This window comes from Pangasianodon hypophthalmus, chromosome 27 (assembly GCF_027358585.1).
Source record: "Pangasianodon hypophthalmus isolate fPanHyp1 chromosome 27, fPanHyp1.pri, whole genome shotgun sequence".
Taxonomy (NCBI): Eukaryota; Metazoa; Chordata; class Actinopteri; order Siluriformes; family Pangasiidae; genus Pangasianodon; species Pangasianodon hypophthalmus.
The window spans coordinates 15,411,346-15,428,515 of record NC_069736.1 but is presented as its reverse complement, the minus strand read 5'-3'; the positions used below and the strand labels follow the sequence as shown (position 1 = coordinate 15,428,515).

Sequence of the window (17,170 nt, the reverse complement as noted above, 5' to 3'; positions counted from 1 at the left end):
AGGAAGGGGCAGATATCTCTGCACAGGAACTGTAACATATCTGTAGAAAAAAAAAATGTTATTTCTCATTTACTGTTTTTTCTTATTTTGTTAATTTTTTTTTTAATGTTGCATATACCTGCAGGAGAAAATACAACAAAATAAGCTTAAAAGATTGCACCTGAATATGATGTACGTTACAGATAATGATGCAATGTCACAGCATTCCCCAAGGTTCCTTGCCAATCTTTGCGCTTTCCGTGAACAGCTGAACATACTCTTTAAGGGTTTTATCCTCATAGTCATAACAAGCACTAATCAAAACCAGGTAGATGATATTTGATGCTGCATATTTGAACAGCATCTGAGGATACATGGTGCTGCCTATTACGAAAATGTGTGTAGAGGTTATGAAAGTGACATTGTCAGATTAGATTTGCTGTTAAACAAATGGCTTATAGGGGATTGTTTTGGATTTTTGTGGAACTAAGTGCAACAGCACTACCAATGGTTGTAAGAAAAATATACATATGAAGAAGGAAAGCTTCTCTTATTCTGTTTCCCCCATTTTTCTCCCTAATGATGGATGATTACTCTCTGTTCCACTCCCAGCATCATCGGGATTTAAACTGGTAATGATGAAGTGAAAACTTGGGAGAAGAGGAAGAGAAGGTGTGTAATGTAAGAAGAGATTTTAAAAAAATGATCATTAAACTTTAGAATCAAAAATGCACAGAGAGCCAATGAAGAGAAACTAGGACCAGGATAATGGGTTCTTTTTTTTATTGTTGTTTAAAATCAACATTCAGTCAAATTTTTATCCTGTGGTCAGTGTGCAGATATTTCCTGACTAATTCTGCATTTGTCTAGCAGCCTGTCTCAACCTGATCCCCATCTTGTAAGGTTTGGGGGTAAGCGTAATTCCATATACAGGAGTGAAGTCTGGTGCTCCTGCATCTTCAGGCCAGATGAACTGAAAGCGACGCAGCAGGGTCACCAAGATAAGGAAGAGTTCCATGCGAGCCAGACCTTCACCGAGACACGTACGAGGACCTACACAGACACACATATAGACATGCAGAATACAGTGGCATGCCTTCTGTCAATACAGATTTTATGTCGAAACAACTGATGTCTAAAAGCACTCACCAGCAGAAAAGGGCAGGAAGGCCTCAGGCTTCTCAAACGCTCCCTGATCATTTAGGAAGTTTGATGGGTTAAATTCATGAGGAAACTTCCACTGGCCTTCTTCACTCAGCACTGAGGAGAGGTTGGGGATGATGACAGTCCCCTAGAATGTGGAGAATCGATAAGCAACACACAAAACATTGGTGTGAATGCATGGAAATGAAATGAAATGGTCACCTTTGGGATGCTATAGCCCATCAGTTCAGTGTCTCTTGTGGTACAGTGGAACACACTCAGAGGGACGGTATTAGCGATGCGCTGAGACTCGTGAAGCACAGCCTGTGTGTATGGCATGTTGTGCCTATCTTCAAAAGATGCATGATCTTTTCCCTCCAGAATCTCATCGATCTCCTGCTGGCATTTCTCTAGAAACATTGAACAAAAAGGCACATGACGTTACGACCACCTTTCTTAAATCTCCCATTTAAAACGTTTTCAAAATGTATCAGGCAAGAAGACAGTGCAGTGGCTAATTGATAGTTCAGACCTTGAACATCTGGATGAGTAATGAGATAGAGGAAAGCTGTAAGGAGGGTGTTGGAAGTGGTATCAGTCCCGGCAATGTGCAGGTCCAGCAAATGCATCACGAGCTCAGTCTCAGCAAAGGAGGAGCCATCCACTCTCTGTTGAAAACATCAGACATCATACATTTGCATATACAATTATCTACACTACATCCTGGGGTTAAAGTGAGCCGGGATGATCTGGAGCAGAGTTCCAACACACTTGATAACTTGGAGAGGGTAGAATTTTTTATTTTTTTCTTGTACCTGTGGCGTGACAGACAGCAGGAACCAAATTACACAAAACAGTCACATAAAATAGTGTTCTATTGCAACGTTTAATTTGCCTTCCATATTATCCCAATTGATATGTCCCAACTGATTTGCTAATGTATGTAGGCTGTTAATATTAATTCAGGTGATCTATCAGTGGCATGAGGTGGAAAGAGTATTTACTCAACAGTTCATGCAAGTTCAAACAGCTGCACAAAAATGTCATACACACACACCTTATCGATCTCCTCCAGATAGCAGTCAACAAAGTCTCGTGGCTTTCCTGGGACTCTTGTTGTTTTGTGTTTGTTGATCATGTTTGCTGCCCTTTGCTTTAATGTCTTGGTATTTGTAAAGGCCTTCTTAAAAGGAAGGGGCAGATATCTCATTGCAGGAAGTGTATCATAAATCTGCGGGAAAAATAGAACAAAATATGTTACTGGATTGGATCTGAATATGATACATATTGTACAGACATATACGTTAGAGATAATGATATGATGTTTTACCATTCCCCAGCATCCATTGGTGATCTTTGTGTTTTCCGTGAACATCCGAACATACTCTTTAAGGGTTTTATCCTCATAGTCATAACGAGTGCTAATCAAAACCAGGTAGATGATATTTGATGCTGCGTCATGGAACAGAGTCTTAGGATTTACGGTGCTGTCTGTTCAGAAAATGTGCATAGCAATTATGAAAGTGACATTACTCAACAAACACCATTCATTCATATAATTCTTAATTTCATATTTTTCTGATTATATTTGTTCATGGACAGCTAATTTTGGTTTCTGAAACCTAGCAGGCCATCTATCATATGTGTGGTGGACTGGGAAAACCTGTCACATGGAGCATTACAGACATTTTTTACAGCCAGTATCTGATTACAAACTGAATTGATTAGGCCTATGTCAGTTCAGCTATGACACATAATTTTCCAAAAACTAGATCAAATCGTGACATTGACTGTCAGCAGATTGAAAAGAAAATATCAAAAAACATCTCTATGTTATTTTGGTGAAATATATTCCTATAGCTATGGTTTCTTAAAGCTGAAGTGTCAATACATGTTATAGACAGAACTCAATTTTGACTTTTTTTTTTTTTTTTTTTTTTTTTTTTTTTTTTGGGCTGTTGCTGTTTGCTGGAATTCAGCCACAGCGACATCCAACAAGTTCTCTCAGACTGCCACATACATTTTATCTTTCTTACATGGAAAGCCATAGTCAAGGGAAGAAATCAAGGCACACAAATCAAATCAATTGAATATTATAAAATACTGACAGTAATATAATAACTAACCAACACTTTTTTCCAATCGTGCTACAATGTGCTTAATTTCGGCCAGGATCCTCTCCTCCATTGAGTGTTTGCCCATGCCAAAGTTCCTCAGAGTCTTGAGGTCAAAGCGCCGATGTTCCTTCCATCCAGGACCATAATCAGCCATAATAACACCTGTCATATTTAGTTAATTAATTAGTTGTAATTTCAAAGATTAATGCATTCTGGTTTTCAAATTGGAGCAGCTTATTAATTAACCCATATGCATTAATACACAATGATGTCAATAGCCAAAAAGGGGAAAGTATAACTTAATTTTATATAAACATCTATCAGAAAGAAGGAATGGTGAGGTGGTGTGATGAAGCAGAGTTAATGTTACCACCCCGAGGTTGATCATTTTTTCCTATAACAACACAGTGTATTTTATTTCTCATATACCACAGCAAGTTGCCAGTGATTACAAGTTTTAATTTATTAATTAACTAAACAAGTTAGGTTAGATCAGCTAGAAACCAGTCTGTCTTTTTTCTCTTTATTTAAGGTAGAAAGAAAGAGAAAATAACACCACTGTTCTGAAGACTTTCCTTTGTTGGAAAACATAAAGTTACAGCTTTATCTCAGACTGTTACAAATCACTGACATTGGAGACTCCTTTCATAAATGTTCAGTAAACATCTCCTTACAGAAGACTTCACCATATCAGCAACTGTATATTTTGTTTTGTTAAATAACAGCATGTTTTTAATCTGTTTATTATTAGTCTTAGATTACGTGGCACATCCTCTTCATATATAACCTGTGTTTTGAGTAACAGCTGGCACTACTATCAGAGCTGCTGTTGTAGAAACATTAGAAGATTAAACATCTTCTGACCAATCAGAATCGAGAATTTCACAGCACTGTTGTGTATGTGGTCCAAGTCTGATAACCAGTGAAGCTGTAATTATTTAAATAGACATAACCTTTCTTTTCTGTGATATGGCTGATCAGAAGGTTTCCTGGACGTCCGGAAAAGTCAGCAGATTTGGTTACCAGAGCTTCTTTTATTGCCTTTAAACCATTAAGAACAACAGCTGGTCTTCTCCCGATATACAGGCTGTAGACGTTCCCATAGCGCTCAGCCAACTAAAGATTAGTAGGTAGAAACAGTCACAAAATTAAACTACATAGAGATTGAAATGTGACTACATTCTGTCCAAACCAATAACAGTTTCCAACACAAAACAGAACTGTCACAGTTGCAGTTACATGATTGGGACAGATTAGCACCAAAAGTGTCCTTTGTTTCACATGGTACTATACGGTACTATACTATACGGTACTATACCCTTTCAAAATCTTTCAGAGGATTGGTGATGTTGAGCTGAAACAGGTTGCCGAAAATAGGGATGGGTTGTGGTCCAGGAGGGAAGTTCTTAGGCCTCTGGATCCTGATGAAGAGGAAGAAGAGGCAGATGCAAAACACAGCCAGAATCCAGGAGCCCAACATGATTGACCATCACACTGCTTCTGTCTGCTCTTTCCTGCTGTTGGAAATTCTTATAATCATGATACTGATTAAAGTCCTCTCATCACTCAGGGGTTGCTTAACTACCCTGGTAGCTTGCCAAGACACACAGTTGTAGTTCTCTCCCCTCCTCACAGAGGAAGACCTGTCTTGCCAGCGGGATGACTAGGACCAATAAATATGTAAAGAATATACACGTTTCTTAAAAATCTAAAGAATTTAGATTTCTAGCTTGAAATTTTATGCAGAAGTAGAAAAGTTTGTGGACCCCTGGCCATCACACCCGTATGTGGTTCTTCCCAAAACTGTTGCCATAATGTTTAAAGCACACAATTGCATAGGATGTCTTTGTATGCTGTATTATTACAATTTCCCTTCATTGGAATAAAGAATAAAGAACATAAAGAAATGGTTTGCCAAGGTTGGAGTGGAAGAACTTGAGTGGCCTGCAAAAGTGCCTAAAGGGAGGTCCTGATGCTAAGTGGCAGTGAGTTCCAAAGCCTGGGGCCAGCAGCAGAAAAGCCCTGATCACCTTTTCCTTTGAGCAGGGAACAAGGAACTGATAGAAGAGTTTGGTTAGCAGAACTAAGGTTCCTGGGAGTGGAATGGCAGTGGAAAAGATCAGAGAGTGGGTGCCAGGGCTTTAGAAACAAATAGCAGTGTTTTAAATTCTACTCTCTTCCCGGTTCCAGTCAAAAGCCTAGCTGCAGCATTCTAGAGGAGTTGTTTTCGGGATAAAACTGACTGTGAGACTCCCAGATAGAGGGGGTTACATTAGTGTAAATGAGATGTAATAAAAGTATGAAAAACGATTTCCATGACTCTAGCCGAAAGAAAGGTTTTTTAGTTTAGAAATAGATTTGAGCTGGAAGAAAGCACAAAAGAGTTTATTTCTTTGTTGAAGCTTGTCAAATTGTACTCCCAGGTTTCTGATTGGGATTGTACAATTACAGAGAGGGAACTTGGGCTGCTCTCCAAATGACCAGTGGAGTCATGAGGACCAAAGTTTCATTAAGCCATCCAGCATTTTATGTCCTCTAGACAGCTGATCAGGTATTTCACTGAAGAGCAACTGCCTGGTTTTAGTGTGAGGTAAAGCTGTGTATCATCAGCATAACAATGGAAGGAGATATTGTGGCTCTGAAAAATGTATCCTAAAGGCAACATATACAAGGGATAAAGCAGGAGCCAAATATGGAGACTTAAGAGACACCATAGTTTATGAGGGGCCGCAGCAGAGAAATGGAGGCCATTGCTCACAGTAAAGGTCCTGTAGTGTAAGTAAGCAACAAACCACTGAAGAGCAGAACCCTGGATTCCAACACTATGCTAACGGTAGTTCTAAAGAATTTTATGATCGATAGTGTTGAAAGCAGCACTAAGGTCAAGGAGAACCAAAGGGACACAACGTCCTGTATCAACTGATAAAAGTTATAAAAAACTGATAAAAACATATTTGCATATTTTCACTTAATGTTTATGGTTAATTGTTAATGGTTTCACAGGTTACCCACAATGCAATTCTACCTGCTGATAGTGGTTGAAAGATGAAAATACTATTGGATGGATGGAAACATGACTAATGACAATAACGTACCATTAACAAGAATAATGACTTCTTTTCACTTTTGGTCCACTGATAAGCACTCTGATAACTGGGTAACCTGATTATGTAACATTGTGTTAGATCCTACAGCATACCAAAGGGCCAATACATATCTTACATATCTACTTGAATGCATAAGCTTTGATAAATGCATCACAGCAAACACTGCAGTAAGAGGTGCTATATTCTACTAAGCTAAGGCAATTGTCATGGCAGACCAACAGTTCAATGAGTCTCGTGCAGAGCTGCTTACTTAATATTCACTGTATGGCCAAAAGTATGTAGACAACCCCCCTAATTATTGAGTTCAGGTGTTTCAGCCAAACCCATTGCTAACGGGTGTATAAAATCAAGCACACATCCATGCAATCTTCATAGACAAACATTGGCAGTAGAATGGGTTGTACTGGAAAGCTCAGCGGCTTTAAATGTGGCACTGTCATAGGATGCCATATCTGCCCTGGTCAAGTATGAGTGCTATTGTGAAACTGAAGCATCTAGGAGCAACAAGAGCTCAGCCACAAAGAGGCAGACCACAGAAACTGTGGCCTATCCTCCGTTGCGTCACTCACTACAGAGTTCAAACCGCCTCTGGAAGCAAAATCAGCACAAGAACTGTGCATCAGGAGCTTCATGAAATGGATTTCCATGGCCGAGCAGCTGCACACAAGCCTAAGATAACTATGCACAATGCCAAGCGTCGGCTGCAGTAGTGTAAAGCACCGACTCTGGAGCAATGGAAATGTGTTCTGTGGCGTGATGAATCACGCTTCACTATCTGGCAGTCTAATGGATGAATCTGGGTTTGGCGGATGCCAGGAGAACACTACCTCCCGGGAATGCATAGTGCCAACAGTAAAGTTTGGTGGAGGAGGGATAGCGGTCAGGGGCTGTTTTTCACTGGAACTAAGCCCCTTATTAATGTTAATGCTACACCATTCAAAGACATTTTGGACAACTGTATGCCTCCAATTTTGTGGCAATGGTTTGGAGAAGGCCCTTTACTGTTTCAGAATGACTGTGCCCCTGTGCACAAAGCGAGGTCCATGAAGACACGGTTTGATGAGTTTAGTGTGGAGGAACTCCTTGTGGCCTGCACAGAGCCCTGACCTCAACCCCATTAAACACCTTTGGAATGAACCGGAGGACTTTGGGGTTCACTTTGTTTGCAAGCCAGGCCTTCTCATCCATTTCAGTGCTCTTTAGTTAGATTAGTAGTTTAGTTAGATTATTAGAACATATCTTCTCTATTCCTCTTACATCATATAAAATCAAAAACATGTATTCATATAAAGTTATGAGTTCACAAAAGTTATTGTATTAATACTACATATTTTACTAGAGTAATCTGCTCAGGATGTCTCCCCACAGCACTCATAGAACAGTCGCGTGCAGCAACACGAAACGTCAGAGCCGGAACTTTTCAGCGACCAATCAGGTAGCGCTTCCCTCATGAATATTAATGAGTATTTCCCTGCCGTCCTACGTTTCGGAAATTCGTAAAAAGCTAAACGGGCAGCGGTTGCCTCATGAATATTAATATCACTCCCCTGACTACCTGCGTTCTGGAAACTCGTAAAACAGCCAATCATGTAGTGCTTCCCTCATGAATATTAATGAGCCCTCCACTGACGTCCTACAGTTTGGAACTCGTAAACAGCCAATCAGGCAGCGTTTCTCTCATGAATATTAATAACCCTCCACTGACGTCCTACAGTTTGGAACTCGTAAACAGCCAATCAGGCAGCGTTTCTGTATGAATATTAATGAGCCCGCCCCTGCCTTCTTGCAGTTCGGAAAGTCATAACTAGCCAATCAGGTAGTGTTTCTTTATGAATATTAATAAACCCTCCCCTGCCGTCCTATGGTTCGAAAATTCGCTAAACGGAAGGTGTGATTTCCGCCTCCATGATGACGCGCCAGGAGAAAACATGGCGACGAAGGGACTCCGTCAGCGTAACAGACGGGGAAGCAAACAAGACGCCAGCGCCGCGACCAGTCCGGCTGTCAGCGAAAACCGGGCGGCAAAGGACGAGAAAGGCGTCGAGGACAGTAAATCCACTGAGTCGAGAAATGAGTGAGTAACGCCGCTTTTGTTTCCCTGACAGCTCAGTGCTAGCTTAATAATGTAGCTATAACGCGTTATGAGGCGCAATAACACAAAACAACACAATCCTGATGCTCCCTGGTAAACAGTGGCATGTCAGATTGAGCTCGTCAAGATGTCGATGTTTATCGAGGCTTCTCGAGGCACACAGCTATGCTAGCCGACTACCAGCGAGGTGTAATGAGATCATTTCATTTCATTCATTCATTCCTTCAATCCTTCCCTCAGCCTGAACCGAGAGCATCTCACACACCTAGTGCTTTATAACACACCTCCTTTAAATACACACCACCTGAATCTGCGTGAACTTACTGTCTCTTTATGTTCTTATAATAATATTAACCATTACATGATCGCGCGCTGTAGGAAGCTGTTACTCTCGTGCATGCGCATGCGCAAATCTGGCAAATCACACACAAGCATGGCTACAATCAAAACCACACACTTCCATACTAAATAGTACAGAAATGCTACTCAAATATACACTTTATTAGAAACACATGTATGGTTATGAGGTTATCTAATCAGCCAATCACGTGGCAGCAGTGCAATGCAAAAGATAGATAAATAGATAAATAAATAAATAAATAAACAAAAATCATACAGATACAGGTCAGAAGCTTCAAGTAATGTTCAGATCAAACATCAGATTGAAGAAAAAGTGTGATCTTTGTGATTTTGATCGTGTCAGAGGAAGATGGCCAGATTGTTTCAAGCTGCCAGGAAGGATATAGTAACTATAATCACTCTTTACAACCGTGGTGAGCAGAAAAGCATCTCAGCATGCACAAAACATCAAACCTTGTAGGGGATAGGCTACAAGAGCAGAAGACCACCCTCTGTACTCAGGATGTGTGTTTTGATTTTTGCACCATTCAGTGTAAACTCTAGACTCTAAACTGTTGTGTGTGAAAATCCTATACACAATAACTGGATAACTGCATAAATGAGCAAGTGTATAGGTGTTCCTATTAAAGTGACCAGCGAGTGTACGTACTTGCATACTATTAAAAACTTTATGTTGTACTAAATGGTACATACTACTCAAATATACATACTTTCATACTAAATAGTATATACTACAAAAAAAAAAACTGCATACTTCCATACTAAATAGTATATACTCTTCAAAACCTCATACTGTTGTAAATAATTCTAAACTAAATAAAATAAGTAAACTAAACTAACCAAGTATTCAAAACCTAATGCTAAGCCCAGCCTTGTCTCGTTTCAGGTCCTCCAGTAAGGCAGGTCAGGTTTGGGCTCCTGAGGGCTCCACTGCTTTCAAGTGCCTGGTGTCAGCCCGCTTCTGCGCCGCTTTGCTCAGCAACATCTCCGACTGTGACGAGACCTTCAACTACTGGGAGCCGGTGAGCTGAGTGCTTTATCATTTCACTCTACACTTCAACACAACGGACGCTGCTTTAACAGTAGACAGTGAACTTGAGACTTCTGTTCTCCTTCCTCAGACTCATTACCTGCTGTATGGGAAAGGGATGCAGACATGGGAATATTCCCCTGTCTATGCCATTCGCTCCTACGCGTACCTGTGGCTGCATGCCCTTCCTGCGTGCTTTCATGCCAAGATTCTTCAGACCAACAAGGTAAAATAGAAAAGGCTTCACCTCTTCACCTGATGCACAACCTCCTAAATCTCACCAGACTTTCTCTGCCTGTTTTCTGTTCCATAAGCACATTATTTTGGTGATATTGGTTCTAGTTTTCGGTTTTTGATGAACTGGATTTGAACAAAAGTTGTTTTTTTTTTTTGATTAAAATGAGCATTTAATTCAGTGAATACTTTAAACTGAATAAATAACTTTAACCAGATAACAGAGGTGCATCAGTAATGATCTGAGGAGCACTGGTCTACAAGTAGACATCTTGTTTCATTTCTTTCATGTTCATTGGCTTTGCATTTTCATTGATCTTCACTCTTCATTTTTTTAGGTCCTTGTATTTTACTTCCTCCGCTGTGTGCTGGCGTTCGCCTGTTGTGTGTGTGAACTCTATTTCTACAAGTAAGTGTAACACTCTGACTTACTAGATCTGTGATTGTTTCTGCATTATTTTTGTCAAGATGCCATAAAAATCTTTTTTGTGAATTGTAGGGCGGTCTGTAAGAAGTTTGGCCTGCATGTCGCTCGGCTAATGCTGGCCTTTCTGGTTCTAAGCGCAGGGATGTTCTGCTCCTCTGCAGGTATGCATCGTGATGGCTCGCTCTCAACCAATATAACCGAGCTTAAACTACAAACATACAGAGAAATTCACCAACACCTCTTGTTAGTCTGTAGCCAGCAACTGGGTAATGATACAAATTTCACAACAAGGATAAATCTGCTATTATTGATTAGCTGCCCACCAAATCAGAAAAGCAATAAATGCCTTATATGTTCAGTGTTCAGCAAGAAGAGCATAAACTCCACCACTCCTGCATCCTTTTTTTCCCTTTTGGCATTATATTGACTCTCATTCTTAGATTCGTGTTTGGTTTGTTTACATTCTCAAATGCTTATAGTGTTTGTCCCTTACTGGCTGTCAGTTCTTGTCTGTCAATCTGTAGTTGCACTTCTTTCATGCCTAATGTTATGGCGTTATGATGTTTAACGTATTAGAGCTGGCATACAAAGTGTGCACACAAAATTCCCAACAATACCAAATTGACACCCCTGTAGCTTTAAATAGTATCATGATAGTCTGAGGTACTTTTGTGCCATACGTGGAAGCATCATACTGTATGTACTTGAAAAAAAAAAAAATACTCAGAACTTGTGTGTGTCTTGTATCCACAGCATTTCTGCCCAGTACTTTCTGCATGTACAGCACGGTGGTCGCGATGACTGGCTGGTTCCAAGGGCGACCGAGTCTGGCCATACTGGGCATAGCGGCTGGTGCCATTGTAGGCTGGCCCTTTAGCGCTCTGCTTGGGTGAGTAGCAGTTTTTGTGCTAAATGGATGTGCCATTGAAAGACTAAATGGGTAAATCAAAACACTCAGATACGTGGAGCAATTAAATATCGTAGTTCAGAGGACACAGCGTCTGTTTTTGTTTGCTACAGCTTTCCCATTGCGTTTGACCTCCTCTTAGTGAAGAAGAAGTGGAAAAGTTTCATCACATGGACGCTAGTGGCCCTTGTGCTCTTTCTGGTAAAGGCATTTAACTAAAAACATTTAACTATATTTCTGAGATAGCTATGAGAAGTGCTGCTCAAGGTTTAAAATTTGTAAAATGACTTGACATTTGCCTCTCACATCTTTTTTTTGAGATATTAAAGTAAACTATCCTGTCTCATTTTAGGTCCCAGTTGTTGTGGTGGACAGTTATTACTATGGCAAGCTGGTGGTCGCACCGCTTAATATTATACTCTACAACGTCTTCACTCCTCATGGGCCAGACCTTTATGGTGAGTGACATCATTATTCTCTCTTATTCTCTATTATTATGGTATATACAACCATATATAGTATACATGAGTACATAATTAGATATTTAAAGGTAAAAAATCATTTTATTTTATGTGGGATTTCCTGGCCTGAAGAATTTTATTTTTGTGCATTTTTAAGTGTATAGCAATATTCTTATTAAACCTGTGTCCTATAAGACAAATTACATATAATTAGTTATCAGGGTATAGCATGAGTGTCTTGAAGTTTTCCGTACATGAATCTGTATACCATGTAGGTGCGACAACAGCATTATGTTGTTATTCTACTCACCGTAGTGAGCATATGTAGTGAATATGAAGCCATTTACATTCACACTAACTGCAGCGGAGGAGCTTGTGAAACAATGTTCTTGTTAAAGATGGCAGATGAAGGTGATGACATTTGAAGATGAGTTAAACATGGCAGATATTTTTTTCCCCATGTGGAGCCCAGGTGCCCTGAGATAATATTGGCGATGTGAAAATGTTACTGAGCCCTCTTAGTACAGATTTAATTTATGAACATAATTGCTTTTATAATTACTGTTGTAATTCAAATATTAGGCTCATTATTTATATGAATACAATAAAATTTTGCCTATTTATTTCAGTCATGGAGCTTTTTATTCTTGAATTTTCCAACAACAGAGCACACATGTTTTTGAGATTTGGATTAAATCAATTCAATTCAAGTGACCAGTCAAATAGGGACTCGATAATAAATATAAAATCTTTAATACTGGTGGGCTGCGATTTCCACCACTGGAACTAAATTAAAAATTCTCGATCCCCTGGCTGTGCTTCACCATCCCCACTTTGAGAACCACTACTGTAATGTATGTATGATGTTGTATGTTAGAACATTACCTGAACAGAATAATTCTTAATATTTATTTATTTCTCTACTTTGTTGTTTTAAATATGACTTACCAGAGGAAAGCAGGATAAACTCAAAGTTAAAGTAAGCTATTGTTTTCTCTTTTTCAGGTACTGAGCCTTGGCACTATTATTTTGTGAACGGGTTCCTCAACTTCAACATTGTGTTTGTGCTGGCGCTGTTCTCGCTTCCTCTCACTGCTCTCATGGAGGGCCTGCTACAGCGGTTCAATGGTGAGTTAAGAAGTGTGTGTTTGTATGTTTGTGTGTGTGTGTGTGTGTGTGTATCAGAGTTGGAGAGAAAAAGAAATGTGTTGTCCTGGGTTGACTGTTTCTTGAATGGACTTGTGCGCTGCAGTGCAGAACCTCGGCCGTCCCTATTGGCTTACTCTGTCTCCCATGTACCTCTGGATGCTGATTTTCTTCACACGTCCCCACAAGGAGGAGCGCTTTCTCTTTCCCATCTACCCCCTCATCTGCCTGTGTGGTGCCGTGGCGCTTTCCTCTCTCCAGGTAACACAGTGTGAGCGTTCATTAGTAGTAAATGTTCTTCCTTAAACGTCACTCGTTTTAAGAAATGTCTGAAATGCCACATTGGAGAGAATCATTTCTAATCAGACTTACTGATCATAGTTGTTAATGTAGTCTCACTGGGCAAGGGCCTGACCCATAATGAATATTAAGAGCAATTTGATAATATGCTAGTGGAAAGTTCATGGAACCACAATTAATCATCCCTGAACAGGTGCACCATGCAAGATTTTACAGCACAATCTCAGACTAATGATAAGGAAGGTAAAAGAGAAGCCAGCAGTGACTCGAAAAGAGTTGCAGGATGAACTGAAATCAGCAGAAACAGCAGTTACATACAGTTACAAACTTACAAAGCAAATCCGACAAATACAGTCTGATCGTTAGAATCGTATTCAATTGATTATGTTGTAATTGTGATGGCGATCTGTTTCTCTGCAGAAATGCTACCACTTCATGTTTCAGCGCTATCGTTTGGAGCACTACACCATCTCCTCCAACTGGCTGGCTCTGGCCTCCGTTCTTCTCTTTGGTGTGCTCTCTCTCTCTCGTTCGGTGGCTCTCTTCCGAGGTGACTCACAAAGCCTACTGACGTTACCTTTACCTTTACAGCACCCTTAACCAGAGCAACTTACAGAAATGTCACTTATGTGATACATATATTTATTTGAATTTTACATTGTACTGTCTGAAATTTAATAGACTTAAATAGACTCAGGCTCACATTGCTTAGTCGCAGTGCTCATAGTATAGCTCATACTTTTTTGTTCTTAGCCTCATGGTCGTGATATGCTTACAGGTTATCACGCTCCCCTTGATTTGTATCCTGAGTTCCACCGCATCGCCAAAGACCCATCCATTCACACGGTACCCGAGGGCCGGCCGGTGAGCGTGTGTGTGGGTAAGGAGTGGCACCGCTTCCCCAGTAGCTTCCTCCTGCCCAACAAGTGAGTATGACTAGTGACATTGGAGTAACATGAACATTCTTCTACCGTCATAAACTTTGTCTTAGTTCTGTTTATGTGTTGCTTGTGTTCCAGCTGGCAGCTCCAGTTCATCCAGTCAGAGTTCAGAGGGCAGCTGCCGAAGCCCTTCGCCTCAGGCCCGGACGCTACACGTCTCATCCCGACGGATATGAACGACCAGAATCTGGAGGAGCCATCTCGATACGTGAGTGAGCCCTTAAAAGAAAACTTACAGTACACACATCAAATATGGATTGCAGCAAGGACCATGTCAACATGTTTGTCTATAGAAAGTAATTTGTATTCATAAAGTTGTCACTTGTCCTTTCTGATTTATGTCACTCTACTTCAGGTGGATCTGAAGCACTGCCACTATCTGGTGGACCTGGCCACAGACAATGAAACCCCACGAGAACCGCGCTACGCAGCTAACAAAGATGAGTGGAGCGTCATCGCTGAAAAACCTTTCCTAGATGCTTCAAAGTAAGCCTTTTAAGGGTAGAATGGTCCAAGAGAGTGTTTTAGTGAATGTGTTGTTTATTTGATTCAAAATGAATGATTCAATTCAATTTAATTCAAAAATAGTTGTAGTTTGTTCCATGTCTATTGATGTCCACACTGAAGACTGACACTGGAGACTCCTTCCATAAGTGTTAAATACATGTCTCCTTACAAAACGCTTCGACACTTCAACTATTATGGGTTTTACATTGTTAAATAACAGCACATCTATGTTTAAATCTATATAAAAATCTATTATTAGGCTTAGATTATGTGGCATGTTCTCCATCTAAGTCTCTGAGAATTAGCTGTTACTATACAAACGATAACGTATTAGAGCATGTTAATATAAACTTTTTTTTTTAACTCCAGCTGCGATTTGTCTTGCAGCTGGAGTTACTGACGCGAAGGTGCTAAAAATGATTCAACACTTTCTGACCAATCATATCTGAGAACTCAGCTATCATATAAATAGTCTTACTGTAATCTATTTGGAGCTATTTTTTCCTACAGTACATGATAACTAGATTTCAGGGGCCAACTTTGTTAATCTAAGCATTATAAGCAGTACAACTACATTTTAGTCGCTTCCCATTAGCTGTCATGCAAATTAAAACCTTCACCATATATTTGTTTCAAGTTGTACTGGATATATGTATAACCTAGTAAATGCGAGTCTCCATGTCTGCCAAACTTATGCAGGACTTCTCCTGGAGAGCAGCTCTGTCTGTAGTCTATTGTACTAATCCTGCACCTCCACATGCACCTTATCTCATTAAAATACTGTGTGTTAGATTAGGCTTAGAATTAAATCCTTCATAAGCCATTAATGCAGTGTTTGATATTGCATTGAATGCATTTGTACTATAGGGGGCGCCTTAGTCTAGCATAAAAAAAAAAATAATGACGTCGTCACTTATGGGAGTGTGTGGATGAAATCCTGAAGGTCCATGAGAAAAGTGAAGTAAGAAAATTGTAGCCTTAATCAACTCTTCACAGAGACAAATATCTTCTATAGATTGATTTTTTTTTTTTTTTTTTTTTTTAAAGGATATTGACATCTCTGACCTTTATCTCTCTTCCTCTGTAGGTCATCCAGGTTCTACAGGGCGTTCTTCGTTCCTTTCCTTTCTGAGCAGTACACCAGTTATAGCAGATACGTCATCCTGAAACCACGGCGAGCGAAACACAGCAGGAGACGAACGCAGCCCTAATGCCTCATCTAGTTGTTTTTTCCTCGTCATTACATTCCTTATTTGCTTCTCCCTTTAGCAGTTTTTCTGCACCTCTGAAAAAGAACCTCCCTCTGTTTCGTGTGTGTGTGTGTGTGTGTGTGTGTGCGCGAAATCAGCATGGAATTGTAGCCACTTTGCACATTGATCATCTCATACCATTCCATATGACGTCTTTTTCATCACAGATCCCTCCATTTTCCTTCACTGCTGTGAACACACACCACCTGCTGTATCTTTTTGAGCAGAGGATCCTTTGCTCACCAGCCCCTCTAAGGATGTTTGGTTATTTCCTGTGTGCACGATCACATAGTCTCGACCTGGTCTCGGACAATGAACTGAACTCGTCCCAGGTATCGGGTAACATCCATAGTCTTTGCAGTTCGGTCAGTGCAGAGTATACATACATGGACTTGTCTGTCCTGTCCCTTCTCCAGCAGAGGAAGAAACAACACTCAGTCTTCTGATTGCTCTGATCAGTGGGATGTCTGTCTCAGTGATGTCATGTCTCGTCCTGGAAAAGAGTCTTCTCAGTGTTCAGTGTGTGATGGAGTCAAATAAAGAACATCTTGTTAAGTGGTGACCAGAGACTTTCATTATACAGAATATAGAACTATAAGGTGCAACAGCTTTGTGAATTCGCAGAAGGTCAGAAACTCACTCAAAATCAGCCTAAAGGAATTACTGAAGAGTTCTTTCACGCTGCTTTTTTAAAAAAGCGGTGTCCTAGAGTTTACCGTCATTCTATCTTGGAATTTACAACCACATTTATCTAACCATGAATGAAAGCCCATGCTAACTGGCTTTGAGTTAAGATAATTACAGTCACACTAGATTAGTTTGGTAAGTGATAACAGGAACTAAATTGTTTCACGGACAATCTGCAACTTCAGACATGGCTATAAATGGATAAAAAGTAAGATATTAAAAAAAATGTAATTAGTGGTAAATTGCTGTTGTAAAAGAGGAATAAAACACTTTGGGACTTCTGGGTGGTAACAGTAACTCTGGTTTGCTCCAATTTGTATATTCAAACATAATTGGCTTTTACGCTTTGTGACACAATAACCTTCCTGTCATATTGTTACACTATATGACACTGTTACATATTCAGATCAGTGAATATTTACACACTGACCAGAAGAAAGGATTTGAGCATAAAATTATTTTTAAAGTTAAACATTATGTTA

General features: G+C 40.0%; 2 protein-coding genes across 2 annotated transcripts; one reads left to right on the top strand and one right to left on the bottom strand.

The window, feature by feature from the left end:
- Window positions 1-738: 738 nt before the first annotated feature.
- On the bottom strand, window positions 739-4,764 carry LOC128317575 (cytochrome P450 2D3-like). Its single transcript, XM_053230202.1, has 9 exons — window positions 4,558-4,764; window positions 4,193-4,355; window positions 3,249-3,401; window positions 2,453-2,613; window positions 2,180-2,353; window positions 1,655-1,790; window positions 1,345-1,532; window positions 1,129-1,270; window positions 739-1,032 (listed from the first exon to the last, which is right to left on the bottom strand). Exons 1-9 carry the CDS (start codon window positions 4,717-4,719, stop codon window positions 830-832), a joined length of 1,482 nt encoding a protein of 493 aa, XP_053086177.1. The 5' UTR covers window positions 4,720-4,764; the 3' UTR covers window positions 739-829.
- A 3,358-nt stretch (window positions 4,765-8,122) lies between these two features.
- Window positions 8,123-16,556, top strand: alg9 (ALG9 alpha-1,2-mannosyltransferase). Its single transcript, XM_026922368.3, has 15 exons — window positions 8,123-8,420; window positions 9,685-9,820; window positions 9,920-10,054; window positions 10,401-10,471; window positions 10,562-10,650; window positions 11,243-11,378; window positions 11,510-11,597; window positions 11,749-11,854; window positions 12,863-12,985; window positions 13,110-13,264; window positions 13,724-13,853; window positions 14,082-14,229; window positions 14,323-14,452; window positions 14,600-14,730; window positions 15,839-16,556. The coding sequence occupies exons 1-15, from the start codon at window positions 8,176-8,178 to the stop codon at window positions 15,960-15,962; spliced, it is 1,947 nt and encodes a 648-aa protein (XP_026778169.1). The 5' UTR covers window positions 8,123-8,175; the 3' UTR covers window positions 15,963-16,556.
- Window positions 16,557-17,170: the final 614 nt, after the last annotated feature.